The 15,719-nt window shown below is 63.0% G+C and overlaps 2 protein-coding genes across 2 annotated transcripts in view; both read left to right on the top strand.

Moving 5' to 3' along the window:
• Window position 1: 1 nt before the first annotated feature.
• On the top strand, window positions 2-3,767 carry LOC111157591 (angiopoietin-related protein 5-like). The gene is made up of 6 exons (XM_022519135.1): window positions 2-1,481; window positions 1,582-1,609; window positions 2,143-2,234; window positions 2,713-2,839; window positions 2,968-3,153; window positions 3,418-3,767. Exons 1-6 carry the CDS (start codon window positions 1,017-1,019, stop codon window positions 3,717-3,719), a joined length of 1,200 nt encoding a protein of 399 aa, XP_022374843.1. The 5' UTR covers window positions 2-1,016; the 3' UTR covers window positions 3,720-3,767.
• Window positions 3,768-5,632: 1,865 nt separating this feature from the next.
• Window positions 5,633-15,719, top strand: part of LOC111157546 (selenoprotein O) — a 12,357-nt gene continuing 2,270 nt past the window's right edge. Inside the window, exons 1-5 of the mRNA XM_022519051.1 lie at window positions 5,633-6,216; window positions 10,232-10,435; window positions 11,605-11,785; window positions 12,472-12,602; window positions 12,951-13,231. Of these exons, the coding sequence (XP_022374759.1) occupies window positions 5,636-6,216; window positions 10,232-10,435; window positions 11,605-11,785; window positions 12,472-12,602; window positions 12,951-13,231 (1,378 nt within the window). The 5' untranslated portion in view covers window positions 5,633-5,635. The remainder of the gene's footprint in view (window positions 6,217-10,231; window positions 10,436-11,604; window positions 11,786-12,471; window positions 12,603-12,950; window positions 13,232-15,719) is intronic.

Genomic DNA, 15,719 nt, shown 5'->3' with positions numbered 1-15,719 from the left:
TGAGCTCAGGCTTCCCAGCAGCCCCTCCCCCACCCCATCCCTGGCCCCTGCAGGGCCCCCTCACCGGCGTTCCGGGGCGTCAGGACCAGCTGGCGGGGGAGGGGCCGAGTTGGGCACAGCCAGTCCTCCCCTACCTCACTGTGCCTTCTCGCGGGCTGCAGCAGGAGCCCCGGCCCAGGCACACCCGGCGGAGGGGTCTGGGCCGCAGGCTCCCGGCCGGCGTGTCTGGGAAGGGCCGGAGCCGCTCCATGGTGGTTCCTGGGAGCGTCCCTCCCGGCAGGGCAGCCGGGCTGAGCTTGGTCCCACGGACATGCACCGTGGCCTGTGGAGATTGTGTTTTTGGCTGTTAAAAATGTCTGAAGTTTTTTTTACTCAGGTAATTTTAACTTAAAATGAACTGAAGCAAATGTCAGGAAATAACAAGCCTTAAATCTGATTGGGACGAAGAGGATGTCTTGGTGGGGGGGATGGGGGGACTCAGTCCTAAGCAGATGAGCCTGGGGGAAGGGTCGGCTTCAGCTGCGGAGCTGGGCCGGCCTCTGGACACTGACCCCCACCCCCCGCCGCCCCCTCAGTCAACCCCTAGCTGGGGGGCATCCAGGGCTGCGGCCCCCGGGCCTGAGTGTCCCCCTCCCCAGGCACGGAGGACCACACCCGCTTCTCACGCTGCACCCTCAGTGGGCAGAGGGTGCGTGTCCCCCAGAGCCCAGCAGCTGGCGCACGTGCTGGCAGATGCCCGCCACCATTCTGTGGCCCCTCACGGGGCACGCAGCCCGGGCATCTCCTGTGTGTGTCGTCGCCGCTCCTGGTCACGCGTCTGTGACGCATCTGTGTGGCCCGCCTGGGGCCCGGGGTCCTGCTCCATTGTGTTTGCGTTGACTCAGTGTCTCACAAAATCAGGTGAAACCCGCGGCTGTGAGCCGGGCTGGACCGTGCTCTTCCTGTCACGTACGTGCGTGTACACGTTACCTAGAAACTGAAATAAAGTCTAATTTTGGAAGCTCCTGTTTGGTGGAATGTGTGGAAACGGGACTCAAGGGGCAGGGGAGGAGGTGGCCCGGGCCGCTGGCACTGCCTTGGGGCCTGGAGGACTTCCGGCCACTGCCTGCCTCTCAGCAGAAGATCCTGCTCCCAGGCCCAGTGAGGACACCCGCCAAGGGGAAGTGTGCTCAGAGGGGCAGCCCAGCCCTCGCCTCCCTGTCCACACCCTCGGGCTCCCCACCCCTGGGAGGAGAGGAGGCGGGGCAGCCCCTCGCCCGCACAAAAGGTGCTGGGGACCCGGGGCTCAGATCTGCCCAGAAAGAACAGTGAGCACCACGGGGCGTGCGGGGAGGGGAGGCTGGTTAGGCCGTGGGCTGGGCTCCCCACCCACCATGTCTGCACCCCCAGGAAGCATGGCCGCCTGCCCCGTGCTGGGTCTCGCTGCTCTCCTCTGCCTCTCTGCGCCCCAGGCCAACTCCGTGGTGCAGTATCGACAGCCGGTAAGGGTGGCCGTCGGGCCAGTGGCTCTCGTGAGCCTGAGATGGGCTGGGCCTCCCAGAACTACTGAGCCTGCCTCTCACCAGGGTCCTCTCTCCACAGGTGCACATGGTGCTTCTGGAACCCCAAGGTCTGGCTGCGTGGGGTGGCGGAGGGAGGGGCTGGCCGGGTGGGTCCGGGACAGGCAGCCTCTCACCTATCACCCACAGGTCCCCAGCCAGCAGGTCTCACTCCCCTTGAGGACCCAGCTGGGTCCCTGCCCAGAACAGCCTGAGGGGAGGGCAGGCAAGGACCAGGCCCCACTGTTATTCCCTCCTAATGCGGGCTGGGCTGGGGGTAGCGCTCGGACCGCTGCCAGGCCAGGAGGAGGAAGGTGGGGAAGCCAAGACTGACCTTGCGAGGGCAACAGGTGAGGGCGTGTCCGGGGCGGCGGGAAGAATGGAGGGTCTGGCCAAGGGCTGGGGGCCGGCCAGTTTCCAAAGAGGCCTGAGACGGGTATGGCCCAAGGTGAGGGGACTGTGGCTGCCCACCTGCCAGGACCAAGGTTGTAAATCGTCTGGCAGACTGTCACAGGGTGTCTGCAGGAGGACAGTTCTGGTTCCAGGCACCGAAGAGCGTGGCCCCTTCGCAGGCCCTGAGCCTTCCCGGCCCCATCTCCTGCAGGGAGGGACTGCTCTCACATCTGGGCGGAGAGACCCCGCGCCCCGAGCGGTGTGTACACCGTCCAGCCAGAAGGAGCCAGCGCCCCCTTCAAGGTGAGCACCCCACAGCGAGGGCCCAGGGGGTGTTGTGTGTGTCACCCGGACAAAAACGAGGTGGCACTGTCCACCTAGCCGGGCAAGGGCCAGCCAGGCCAGGCGCCGCTGGTGGAGTCCGTCCTCAGACACCCGGACACAGAGATGTTCACGGACGTCGTGTGACAGGAAAGGCTGGGAGAAACCTAGGCTTCCACCTTGAGGGGTCTGAACAAAGAAAGGGCCCAGGAGACAACGCTGAGTGAAAAAACAAAGACACAGAGCAGGGCGCAAAGTGATGTCGAACTGGGCAGGCTTCCTGGGGCCCAGGCCCTTACTGCCAAGCTTCACCCCCTTTCTGAGAAAGCGAATTTAATGTGATACAAGTTTACCTGATACTGACAAGTAGAAAACCAACGTTTCAGTTTTCAAATACAGTGTTTAAGGGAGGATGGACAGGAGAGGGGCAGTGCCTGCCACGGGCCGGCCCTTTTCCCAGGTTCTCTGTGACATGCGCCCGGACGGTGGCTGGACAGTGATTCAGAGGCGAGACCAGGGCCGGGGGACGCCTCTGGACTTCGAGAGGTGCTGGCAGGAGTACAAACAGGGCTTCGGAGACCTGAGAGGTAGGACTGTGCTGCCCAGGGACCCAGGGGTGTAGCCCTCCAGGCCTTGATCCCCACTGGGGACACAGGGCAGAGATGGTAGGAGGAGGCCGGGGTGGCCCGTCACACAGCAGCCTCTGCCTCTGCAGGTGACCACTGGCTGGGGCTGGAACACATCTCTAGCCTGACCTCCCAGCCGGGCCTGCGCTCCGAGCTGAGCGTGGACCTCCTGGACGCGGACAACCATACGCTGCAGGCCCACTACGATGACTTCCGCGTGGGCAGGGAGGAACGGTTTTACCCGCTGACCCTCGGCCAGTACTCGGGGAATGCCGGTGAGTGCTTGGGAGGTAAGGGACCCTTGTGCCTGCTTTGCCCCCTGGGCTTTGTAGCCTGTGGGGAGGGGGACTCTTGCAGCAGGCCAGAGTAAGTAGGGCCCCTGGAGCCCCCCATTTTCCAGCTAACATCTGCCAGCCTCTGTGCTCTGGGAAAGACGGCTGCTTCCCAAGCACCTGCCCTGGGGTCCCAGATGGCCAGACAGCGAGTCGGGGGGCCTTGGGGGCAGTTGGCCCGCCACCCACACTACCACAACGCTGCAGGGGACGCGTTCCGGGGCTTGGGCCACACGGACAACCAGGAGGGCTGTGGCTTCAGCACGCTGGACCGTGACCATGACCGCTGCTCGCCTTGCGTGGATGGCGCCCAGACCTTCACCAGCTGCAGCCACGATCGCTCGGGCGCTGGATGGTGGTACAGCGACTGCGGCCGTGCTGACCTCAACGGGCTGTGGCCAGAGCAGGCAGGGGCCGCCTCGGGCATGCGCTGGGCTGCTGGTGACCACCAGCCCGCCCTGCGCGCCAGCGTGCTGCGCGTGCACACCACTGCTTCCGGCAAGGTCTAGGCCTCCCGCCAGTCCATGGCCGAGCCTCATTAAATGTTCAAGCCTGGCTGTCCTTGGGGTCTTCCTTGGGGTCGGGAGTGGGGAGGGGCCGAGCTCTGCTCTGGCCCAGCCTGGCTGCTCAGACCCTGCTCACCCGGGATGTTTGTCCATCCAGGACAGGCCTAGGGAAATCCAGGAGGCCGTGCAGCCCGACATTTAGGCCAGAAGCCAGGTTACCACATCTGAGAAGGCACTACCTCTTGGTGCTGGTTCCTCCTGGAACCCTTGGCACCCACCAGAGCCACCACTGGCTATGACCTCTGTGAGGGCAGCCAGCAGGACACAGAACCTGGTACTCTTGAGCCTTCAAGAACCCGATCCCACCAGATTCCAAGGTGTGGGTAAGACAGTGGGGTGAGGGGGCACGGAGATGTGTTAGAAGGGCCTGGGACCTGGGGAAGTTGGGGGTGGGCAGTGACAGTAGGCTCAGGCCAGGTCCCCTAGGCAGTTAGGAAGAAGGCTGGGAACAGGGTTCTCTGCCAACAGACCAAGTGAAGGCCCCGGTGAGGCTCAGTGGGGAGGCAAAGTCAGGCTGCAGGAGGAGACCCTGGGGCTCTGAGCACCTGCTGGGACCTAACCTACCACAGAGAAGGTAGTGTCCTTGACCATCTCAGGGATGATGACTCTGAGCTGGAGAGGGGCTGAGGGGTTCCCCAATGTCACAGCTGGCAGGGCCAAAGATGGTTCACATGAGCTCTGGGAGGCCCACATTTTGGCCCCAGGAGAAAGTTCCACAGGCGGCTCCTGGAACTCGAGGGTAGAATCCAGCCAGGAGGGAGCTCGTGCATTTGTCCAGGGTCCCCTGCTAGCTCCTGGTCTTGGGTTTTAGTATGGGGCCAGGTGGGGGAGGGGGGGGGTGGGAAGCCTTTCCAAGGACCTCCATCCCGCGTTCTTTTCCAGCCTGAGCATCTGAGGTCTTTATTCTGCAACAGGCCTCCTGGCTTCTCTGGGGCAGACGCTTGGAGGCCAGACTTGGCTCTCCCCAGTCTCCCGGACAGTATGTGGGGAGCTTCTCTCGGCCAGGCGCTGTTCTGGAAGAACTGGCCCCAGATCACGCAGACTGCGTGCCCTCCTGGAGCCCGGCGAGGAGACAGGCACGGAAGAAACCGGCAAACGAGGGCGTGAGCTCGTGTCCGGGGTGCTCCGAGGGAAAAGCAAGGTTCCCGCGGGCACTTCGGGAGGCACGCGGGGCCGCACGGAAGCCAGGACGCAATAGCAGTCCTGCTCCGGGCAGAGGCAGAGCAGGGGCAAAGGGGCTCACACACCGGGGAGGAGCCCGGCCTGGCCCGAGCGCTGCCCAGTCTCAGGCTTGGCTTCGCCCTGGGGCTCTTCGCGGCCTGTCCCCAGGGACACGGGCCCTCCACCCGAGCTGAGACCCCTCCTTCCCTTCTGCCTCGCTGCCCGGCGCAGCCGAGGACAATCCGGAGACAGGCCCTGACACAGCACGGGGCCAGAGCTGACCCTGCCCGCCCCCCCGGGGTCGAGAGGCACCCCTGGTGGTCGACCGGGAACGTCCCTCAACACGGTCACCCCGCTCGGAGCTCGGAGCCCCGACTGTGCGGCCTTTTCCGGGCCGGACCTACAGGGACCTGCTGGCTCGTCACGCAGGCCCGGTCCCCCCGCTCCCCGATCGGCTCCAACACTGGGCCGCAGTCCCGCAGAAGCGAACGGGTCGCAGGCGGCCAAGTCCTCCTCCCGCCCCCCACCCCGCCGCTGCGAGCTGACAGACGCACGCCGCAACCAGTCAGAGTCAGGCTTTCGCGGGCGCGGCCCGCGCAGGCGCACCAGCGGACACCACCGCCGGCGATTGGGTGACCAGGCACGCCCCCCGGGCTTCCGGTCGGGGCAAAAGGGCTTCCGCCGCAGCCGCGCCGCGGATGGCAGCGCTCGGGGCCGCGCTGAGGGCCTCGCTCGCGGCCGCCCGTACCCGGTCGGCGCCGCTGGGCCACCGCCCGCCGCACGCGCCCTGCTCCGCGTCTGCCACTGCCCGCGGCGCTGCCATGGAGCCGGCGCCCCGCTGGCTGGCGGGGCTGCGCTTCGACAACCGCGCCCTGCGCGCGCTGCCCGTGGAGACGCCGCCGGCCGGGCCCGAGGGCGCCCCGTCCTCGCCGCGGCCGGTGCCCGGGGCCTGCTTCAGCCGCGTGCGGCCCGCGCCGCTGCGCCAGCCGCGCCTCGTGGCGTTGTCGGAGCCCGCGCTGGCGCTGCTGGGCCTGGGCGCGCCGCCCGCCGACGCCGCCGCCCGCGAGGCGCGCGAGGCCGAGGCCGCGCTCTTCTTCAGCGGCAACGCGCTGCTGCCGGGCGCCGAGCCCGCCGCGCACTGCTACTGCGGCCACCAGTTCGGCCAGTTCGCGGGGCAGCTGGGCGACGGCGCCGCCATGTACCTGGGCGAGGTGTGCACGGCCGCGGGCGAGCGCTGGGAGCTGCAGCTCAAGGGCGCGGGCCCCACGCCCTTCTCCAGGTGGGCGCGCGCGGGGGGCCGCGGGCGGGCGGGGCGCGGGGCGCGCTCATGCCCAGGCTTGTCCTCCCTGCTTGGGGGTGAGATGGAACTGGAAGTTTGGTCTGGGGACAGACACTGCGGGGGGCGGGGGTGTCTCAGGATCCCGGCGGAGGGAAGGGCTTGTGCAAAGACCCGGAGGTCACAGGGAGAGGACAGAAGGGGGGACTGTGGCTGCCGAGCCTGCGCCCCCGCTGCGGGACTGGTGCCAGGTGCCCTTGGCCCCTCTGGCCGCCCCGGGAGGGGACCTGCTGGCCCTGGCCCCACTGCACCAGCCCCTGCTGTGTCCTGTTCCCGTAAACACACAAGGACTTTGGAGTCAGTTCTGCCTGTGACGCTGGGTTCGCCGCTTGCCCCGCGCAGCCCGCCTTGCCTGGGGAGGCAGGGCCGCCTCAGCCTCGCGCGCAGCCCAGGCTTGCTCTCCAGCATCGCTGCTGTGCGTCCACCCACAGAGGCGCAGTGTGTGGCCGGTGCCGGAGAGGGACCAGAACGCCTCAGATCCATGCCCCCAGTGGACGCTCTCCCAGACACAGGCTTCTGGGCACTTGTAGGCCAGGGACCTGGGTCGAGGTCCCCACGGCCTGGCCTGGCAGGGGGTCTGAGACCGGTCCTGCCTCTCACGCACCAGACCGCGCGGACCCTCTGTTCTGCTCTGTTCCACTAAACGCTTGGTGCCTTTAGTCCTTCTGTGCTAAATACTTGTTGGATGGCTAAAAAGCCACACCTAAGTTGTCATTTTCTGTGCAGAGAAGTCCTGAGGGCGTGTGTTCTGGCCAGTCCCTGTGCCCTCCCTGCCCCCCCAGGATCTGAACGCATCCCGCGCCCCCTGCCTGCCCCCCAGCAGCTCCATCTCCGACCCCCCAGAGTAACATCCTTCCTCCTCACCTTCCTGTCCCTGAAGTCTCCGGAGGTCAGCCTAGCGCCACTGCCACCACCCAGACAGCCTGCGCGGAGCTGTCCGCAGCGGCGAGGGAGGCGACAGTTGCTGCCCCTCGCAACGCCGCCTCGGGGCCTGTTCACTCTTCGAGCATCGTCAGACTTTGTGTGTTCAGTTTGGTCATTTATTTTTGCCGGTTACTAAGACCTTCTTGGGAGAGGAACCCTCTGGACATCTCTTATATTTGAAGACTTGAGTGTTTTAAGTCCATGTTTCTAGACTTGAGGTCTGCTAGAATATTTCTCTTAAAAGAAAGGGGTCATTTCACCTTTCCTCAGCGTGTGCTGGGGTCCCCGGCCTCAGCATGCCTGGAGGCAACGTCCCGAGTGGCTGCGTGTGGCTTCAGGCCAGCCCTGTTGGGTACCTAGATGGGGGCTTTGGGGGATGGGCGGGTGACCTCCTGCCTGCTGTGGGGTTGGGATTTCGGGAGATGCCTCTCCCGGCGGGTACAGAAGAGCTCGTCCTCAGCTGGGTCCACCCCACAGCTTGGCTGGGAACAGACACGGGTGTGCAGGAGAAGGGGCTGCTGTGGCATGTCGTGCTGGCCCTACGGGTACAGAGAGGCCCTTTATCCTTGCTGCGTAATTGTCCGATTCTGGCTTTTGCTTTGGGAACCCTGCCTTGGGCAAGAAGACAGGCCGCTCATTTTCAGGACCGTTTTTACCAATTCAAGATTAAACTGACCGGTGCTGGCTTCCTGCCGAGCATGAGGTCCCGCTGGGGGAGAGTCGTTCCCAGGGCCGGGGGTGGGCCGACATCTGAGGACAGGTCTCCTTGTCCCAGTTCGTCACGCGGACTAGGAGGAGGTGAGTGGAGCGCACTTGTCGCTCTGGCCAGAGGCTGACGCAGTGAGCCCTGCGGTGACCACCAGGTCTGGTCTCCAGAGGTGTCACTCACACCGCGACGAGACAGAACAGCAGTATTTGTGCCTAAGACCTTTATGAGGAGAACTGCAGCTGCTTAAAAGCTCGCAGAGGAAGACAGTGAACGGACGGCCGTACCCCACGCCCACGAATGAGAAGACCCCGTCTTGTCAGGAGGTCAGCTCTTCCCAGTTTGACTTACAGATTCAGTATGATCCCAGTCAGGGCGCCCAGGGGCCTCAGTCGGGGAGCGTCTGCCTTCGGCTCAGGTCATGATCCCGGGGTCCTGGGATCGAGCCCCGTGTTGGGCTCCCTGCTTGGCGGGGGAGTCTGCTTCTCCCTCTCTCATTCCCCCTGCTTGTGTTCTCTCGCTCTTCTCTCAAATGAATAAAATCTTTTAAAAAAGTACAATCCCGATCAAAATTTCAGCGGTTATTTTGCAGATACTGATGATGTGATTCTAAAGTTGACATGGAGAGGTGCGTGCTGAAGGACCGCAGAGTCGGGGCACGGACACTGCCTAACCCTAACCCTAACCCAGGCTTGACTGTAAAACTGTAGTAACGAAGAAAACGCAGAGCTGGTGGGAGGACGGGTCATGGACAACGGACAGACCCCCCATAAATGTGTCACTTACGACACAGGAGCAAAGGCGGTACATGGAGCAAAGACCATCATTCGAATAGTTGGTGCCGAAGCAACTGGACGTGTACACACCAAAAATGGACCAGACACGGACCTTAGACCCTGAAAAATTGAAAAATTAACTCAAAAGGGATCATAGACCTAAACGTAAAATGCAGAACTATAAAACCAGAAGATGAACTAGAAAACCCAGAGAACATTGAGTTTGGACATGATTTTTTATTCTTTTTTTAAGATTTTATTTATTTGAGAGACAGAGTGAGAAACAGCATGGTGTGGGGGAGAGGCAGGGAGAGAAGCAGGTTCCCCACTGAACCGGGAGCCCGATGCAGGGCTGGATCCCAGGACCCCGGGATCATGACCTGAGCCGAAGGCAGACGCTTCACCAAGTGGGCCGCCCAGGTGTCCTGGGACGTGATTTTTTGACACAACATCGAAGGCGAGATCCACAAAAAAAAATCACGGATAAGCTGGACTCCAGTGAAGTTAGAACTTTTGCAACTGACAGTATTAAGAGAACGAAGAGAAAATATTTGTAAAAGACATGCCTGATAAAGGACTATTATTCAAAGTAGACAAAGAACTCTTAAAACTCGGGACGCCTGGGGGGCTCAGTTAGTTAAGCAACTGCCTTCGGCCCAGGTCATGATCCTGGGGTCCTGGGACCGGGTCTGGCGTCGGGCTCCCAGCTCCATGGGGCGTCTGCTTCTCCCTCTGACCTTCTCCCCTCTCGTGCTCTCTCTCAAATAAATAAATAAAATCTTTAAAAAAAAAAAACTCTTAAAACTCAAACCATAAGAAAAACAAGAAGACTTCAAGATGGGCTAAAGCTGGGGCACCTGGGTGCTTAGTGCAATGATCCTGGGGCCCTGGGATCGAGCCGCGCATGGGGCTCCCTGCTCAGTGGGAGGCTCCTTCTCCGCCCCCTGCTGCTTCGTCTGCCTGGATTCTCTTCCTCTGTCAAATAAATATGTACTTGACACACACCACAAGCAGAGAGAGGGAAGCAGGCTCCCCGCTGAGCAGAGAGCCTGACGCGGGCCCGATCCCAGGACCCTGGGATCATGACCTGAGCTGAAGGCAGAGGCTCAACCCACTGAGCCACCCGGGGGCCCCTAAATAAAAAATCTTTAAAAAAACAAGAGAAGAAACGAGTTCCGAGTCCTGAAACGGTCGCCTGAGCTCCTTCACCCTAACTGTAAGCGCGTCTGTGAAGCAAACCCATAAAAGCAGACTTGCACGCGTACCAGTGAGCGTGCAACACGCCCGGCTGGCTGGGTCCTGGGCAAGAGGCCTCACGCAGCCCTCGCCGCCCTTGGCATTAATCTGGCTCCGCGGCGGGCTAGGCCCTGGCTGCCGGATTGGGGGCGGCGGTCGGGGCCTCTCGGTATCGGGAGTCATCGGAACTGCAGGCCTTGGTCAATGCCGGCCGAGCGGCCGGTGAGCCCTCGCAGTGTCGCGGGGCCCGTCCTGCTTGTGCTGGAGCCGGGCGTGGGCGGGACGGCTGCTGACCGCAGCGGCTCTGTGATTTCAGACAGGCCGACGGCCGCAAGGTCCTGCGGTCGAGCATCCGCGAGTTCCTGTGCAGCGAAGCTATGTTCCACCTGGGCATCCCCACCACACGGGCCGGGGCCTGCGTCACGTCCCAGTCCACGGTGGCCCGAGACGTGTTCTACGATGGCAATCCCAAGTACGAGAAGTGCACAGTCGTGCTGCGCATAGCTTCCACCTTCCTGAGGTAATACTGCTGCCCTCCCGCGGGCGGGCACGCAGTCCCGTGCAGGAAGTGACCTGCGAGGGACACACGTGCGGGGAGCCCATCCCCCGGCTGGGCTCCTGCTGCGGGGGAGGCAGGGTGCAAAAGGCACGGGGCGTTTCCTGGGTCGGGAGCCCTGTCCTGCGTGTGGGTGGCTGCTCGGGCCCCCGTTGCCCCCAGGAGGGAGGAGGTGGCAGAGAGGCGGCCCGTGTCCCTGGAGCGTGGCTGGCCTGAGCGGGGCGCCTCGAAGCACCAGTGAAGGGGGATGGTCTCGGGCTGGCAAAAGAGGGGCTGCCCAGATGCGGGGCTCTGGGACCCAGAAGGACACGAAAGTCACCCAGAAAGTGGCCTTGTTCTATGTCAGGTGCCACACCTGCTGTGCCCCCGTCCGCCGGGGCCGTTGTTGCTCACACCCCCGTCATCAGCCGCAGTCCTTTCTGCCTCCTCCCTGACGTCACAGTGCCACATGGCATCACACGGTTGTGACCACCGGAACCCATGGCTGTCGGCGAACGGCGCTGACGTCTTCTGGTCCCCTCCGGTGGAGCCGGGCGGACCCCGTGTGCTGGGGGCCATTCCTGCGGTGCCCGAGCCTGAGCGCCTGGCTTTGTCTTTTGTCCTCCGGGGCCTGGAGGAGCCTGGGTGGTCGTCTCCCTCCCCCCAGGAGACCAGGGCCACTTCCCCGAGGGGCACTCCTGGCAGTCTGACCAGTGAGTGAGCGGAGGTGGGGAGCGCTGCGGGGCCACCCCGTGCCCGCGAACGGTCATGCTGGTCGTTAAAGCCAGAAGGGTCTCCAGACACTGCCTCCCGTCCCCTGGGTGACACGAGCACTCGGTTGTAGAGCTGACCCCACTTGGGACCAGTAGGACGCCAGTCACTGACGCTGTCCTTGGCGTAGGGGGACGAGCGCAGAGCCCTGCTGGTCCCAAGCTGGTCGTGCCTCCCTGGGCCTCCCAGAGGCACACGTGGTGTTGGCCAAAAGCAGAACGGGTCTGCGTGTGTCGCTCCAAGACTAGTTACGCTTTCCTTGCTTTTGTTTTAATCTGGGTGTCGTCCCCGGCCTTGGCCTCAAGGCCTAGCAGCAGGCTTCTGCCTGTCACTGGAGGCTAGAGCCGAGTCTAACCCGGTACAAACGCGGGTCTTCCCTCCAGGTTCGGATCCTTTGAGATCTTTAAGTCTGCAGATGAGCACACCGGGCGCGAGGGCCCCAGCGTGGGGAGAAATGATATCCGAGCGCAAATGCTCGACTACGTGATCAGCTCGTTCTATCCCGAGATCCAGGCGGCACACGCCGAGGACCGCACGCAGAGGAACGCCGCCTTCTTCCGGGAGGTAGGGGGCGGCCGTGCACGGCGCTGCCGGCGTCCCGCCTGCTGGTGCGACTCGGTCTGCTTGGCTGATGGACAGAGGTTCTCTCTTGATGTCCCTGCCCTTCTGAGTCCCTCCCCTGTCCCAAAGCCTGTCACCTCTCGTGGGCGTTGAGCAGGACCGACTTCTTGGGAATGCTGCATGGAGGGTCGGGGTTCTCGGACACACCCAAGGATCACTGTGTCTCAGTGGCACTGGAGGTGCTGTGTGCCCCCGCCAGGCCCAGTGGGGAAACAGGGTGGGGGAGGACTCCGCTGCAGGGGAGCCTGGGTGCTGTTGGGACACAGTCACAGTGGGGCCCCGGGTGTAGCGGCCTGGACCCAGCGCAGGTTTTGCTGGCTCGTGTGGTGACCTCCCTGTTTGCACCCGGTTGTCCTCCTGGGCTGGAGTCGTGGGGATGGTCAAGGCTTCCTGGTGTTTCTGGTTTCATGGATAAAAGCCCAAATTAGTATACGAGAGAGACAGATGGGGTAAGTGGAAACTGGAGCCCACATGTGTGCGCTCATCCGAAGTGCTCTTCCTTCTCTCCCGTGCCCCACGGCTGAGTGTGCGCCCGGAGGGCAGAGCTGAGGGAGGAGTCGCTGGCAGCAGAGCTGTCCTCAGGGAGGGAGGGGCGTGGCAGGGGGCATCGTGCATCCGTCCTGCTTCAGGTGACCCGCCGCACGGCCCGGATGGTGGCGGCGTGGCAGTGTGTGGGCTTCTGCCACGGCGTGCTCAACACGGACAACATGAGCATCGTGGGGCTCACCATCGACTACGGGCCCTTCGGCTTCCTGGACAGGTGAGCCGTGCGGGGCCGCTGGGGTGGCCTGCAGGTGTGGGGCTGCCGTTCTCCCTGTCCTGTTTGGAAACGCCTGGTCAGCCCTTCCCAGCGGCAGAAATCCCCCGGAAGGTTCCGGGATTGGAAATGGCCCCGGGGGCCCGAGCGGGAGCAGGCAGAGGGCTGCGGGCCAGAGCCAGCCAGGGGAGGCCGTGCCACTCTGCTGCTGACTGAGCGGGCGGGCGTCTGTGGCTGCGGCACCTGGACCTGAACTGCTCAGACCAGCACCCCAACCGGGCAGGGGGCCGGTGGCCCTGCAGATGAGGCCTGCCTCACCGCCCGCGGGGGTCCCCTCGCCCCGTGTGGCAGGTACGACCCCGACCACGTGTGCAACGCCTCGGACAGCGCGGGGCGCTACGCATACAGCAAGCAGCCCGAGGTCTGCAAGTGGAACCTGCAGAAGCTGGCGGAGGCGCTGGAGCCCGAGCTGCCCCGCGAGCAGGGGGAGGCCATCCTGGCCGAGGAGTTCGACGCCGAGTTCCGCGGCCACTACCTGCAGAAGATGCGCAGGAAGCTGGGCCTGGTGCGCACGGAGCTGCCCGACGACGGGGCGCTGGTGGCCAGGCTCCTGGAGACCATGCACCTGACGGGTGAGTGAGGGCCGGTGCCTCGGCGTTTGTCCGTGAACTAGACACAGCACAGAGTCGGCTGTTTCAACCATGCGGTGTGGGGTGTGGGGTTTGGGGGCAGCAGGCCCATTCACCCCGCTGGGCACCCATTGCCCCCGCCCGTCTCCCCACACAGACACCCTGTCCTCATTTCCTCCGCTTCCCGCGCCCCTGGCAGCCCCATTCCAGCGTCTGTCTCTGAATCTGACTCAACGCGGGGCCCTCGGTGATACGGGCCCATGCAGGGTCTGTCCCATGACCGCGCCGAGGACAGCGTCCCCAAGGCCCCAGATGGTGTGGTGGGTGTCGGCCTTCTGGGTCTCTCAGGGCTGAGTGAAAGCCCACGGTGTGGACGGACCACACGTCCCTCCTCCATCATCGCTGGTGCACGTGCCGTGGGATGTCTTCCCCTTGGCCTGCGTGGGTAACGGCACCACGGAGACAGACGTACGGACATCCGTTTGAGTCCCTGCCCTCGGTTCTCCCAGCACCGCGCGAGCAGAAGCATCCATGTGCGCGTCCCTCCAGCTCTCGGGAGTGCTCTTTCTCCTTCCCCAAACTGTGGCTTTTACGAAACCGAGGACGTGTCCTTCTGTCCCTGTTTGTTTTTACCACTGTGCGTGGCTGAGAGGAGCACGTGGCCGTCCTCCTCCCGTCGTGTCCTGTCTTAGGTCAAACCGTCGCAGGGGAGCGCGGCAGCTTGCCCAGCAGGCGCTGATGTCTCGCGGTTCTGGAGGCTGGAGGGCGGAGGTCAGGCTGCCGTGCGGTCGGGTTGCTGCTGAAGGCCTCCTTCCCCGGTGGGGGACCGAGAGGGAGCGAGGGCACAGACCCTGTCGGAGGCCACCACCGTCCTTGCCCGGGTGCTGGTCTGCGGTGTCTCTGCTCTGGTATCCAGGCGACGCTGCTCTCATGAGTTTGGAAATGTTCCCTCCTGTTCCAGAAGCTTGGGAAGAACTGGGGATCACCCCCCCGTTCAGCAGAGCTCAGCGGTGAGGCCGCTGGTCCTGCCGTTGTCTCTGCCGGGAGGTTCTGATTGCCCAGTGTCCTCACTCGCCTCAAGACTTCCCGGATTTTGTGTCTTCTGAGTCCGTCTTGGCAGACGGCGTTTCAGGGCCTCGGCCGCTTCATCTGCGCGTCGGGCGCATCAGCAAGGAGTCACCCGGTCTCCTACAGCCGTTTCTCCGTGATGGGCGGTCACAGCCCCACTCCCGTTCCCGATCTTAGTTACTTGCCTATAACCAAAAATGTCCATCTTCTTGATCTTTTCAAAGAATCAACAACTCTGGGTTTCAGTGACTTCTGCTTTTTTGTTGTTTCGTGTAACTCTGCTGTACCCTCTGTTCCCTTGCTGTCGGCCAGCCGTCGTCTTCGTGTTCTCTTTCTAGCGCCTTAGGTGTAAGGTTAAGTTATTGGCCGAGGCTTTTTTCCCTTTGAGAGGAACCGACCTGGAACAGTGTCAGGGGTACGCAATTCACTCTGTCGGGGTCACAGAACCATCGACGTCCATCACCCCACGGCTGCAAGTTACCTTTTCTCCTCGTGCTCTTCCGCCGTCGGTGATCAGCACCGCTAAGTTCCCGCCCAACCACTGCTTTCGTGGCGACCTGTCGAATTCAGTACTTACGTCTCCACATTCTCCTGCCCCTAAGTATTTTCTGATTTCCCTTGGGATTTCTTTTTGGACCCCCTGGTTAATCTTCAGTCTCTGGGGAATCTCTGGTTCTCCTTCTCTTTGTGCGTTGTCTCCGTCCCGTCGTGGTTGGAGAAGACGCCAGTCTCTCACGCAGGTTGACTTGCTTTATGGCTGAACGTGCGGTCTGTCCTCGAGAGCGTCCCCGGTGCCCTTGGGAAGACAGATGTCTGTCTGTCCGACAGAGTGGCCTGACCGCGTCCAAGGTCCTCGTCGGTCTGCCGTGGGGACGTTCCATCCGTTATCCAGGGCGGGGCACTGAAGCCTCTAGCTCCCGGGAACCTCCATTCTCCTTCCGTTCCGCGAGCGCTCGGTTTGTATGTCTGTAGCCGGGACACCTTCTGGGTGAACGGGCGGGCCGGCAGCGGCGACCCCGCTCCGCAGCTTCCGGTCTGCCTGGGCTACTTTTCCTGTCCCTTCTCTTTGGACCGGACAAGCTGAAATTACGTTTTTTTAGTTCGAGCTGCCGATCTTGTTTGGCAACGAATCCACTTAAAGTCCTTGCTGCTGAGGACTTCGGTCGTTATCTGTGTCCTCACCATTTTCACCCCTCGTTTTCTCCGCGACGGCTTTGTGTCCGCACTGCCTGGTCCCTTCTTGTTTCCTTCTGTGTCTGTCTCCAGGACGTTCTCCCGGGTTGACAGTGGTTGTGTTTAACAAGTCCGGCCGAGGACCTCCAGCACCTGCTGTATGTTGAGCCTGTGTGTCTGGACATGCGTCAGGGGCTTGTCCTCGATGCTCTGCCACACCAAGCAGGCAGTGAGGATGGTGACCACAGCG

Source organism: Enhydra lutris, unplaced genomic scaffold (assembly GCF_002288905.1).
Source record: "Enhydra lutris kenyoni isolate GAN:26980312 unplaced genomic scaffold, ASM228890v2 scaffoldscaffold55, whole genome shotgun sequence".
NCBI classification, from domain to species: domain Eukaryota; kingdom Metazoa; phylum Chordata; class Mammalia; order Carnivora; family Mustelidae; genus Enhydra; species Enhydra lutris.
Note: the sequence above shows the minus strand (reverse complement) of the source record. Positions and strands in the feature narration are given on the sequence as shown.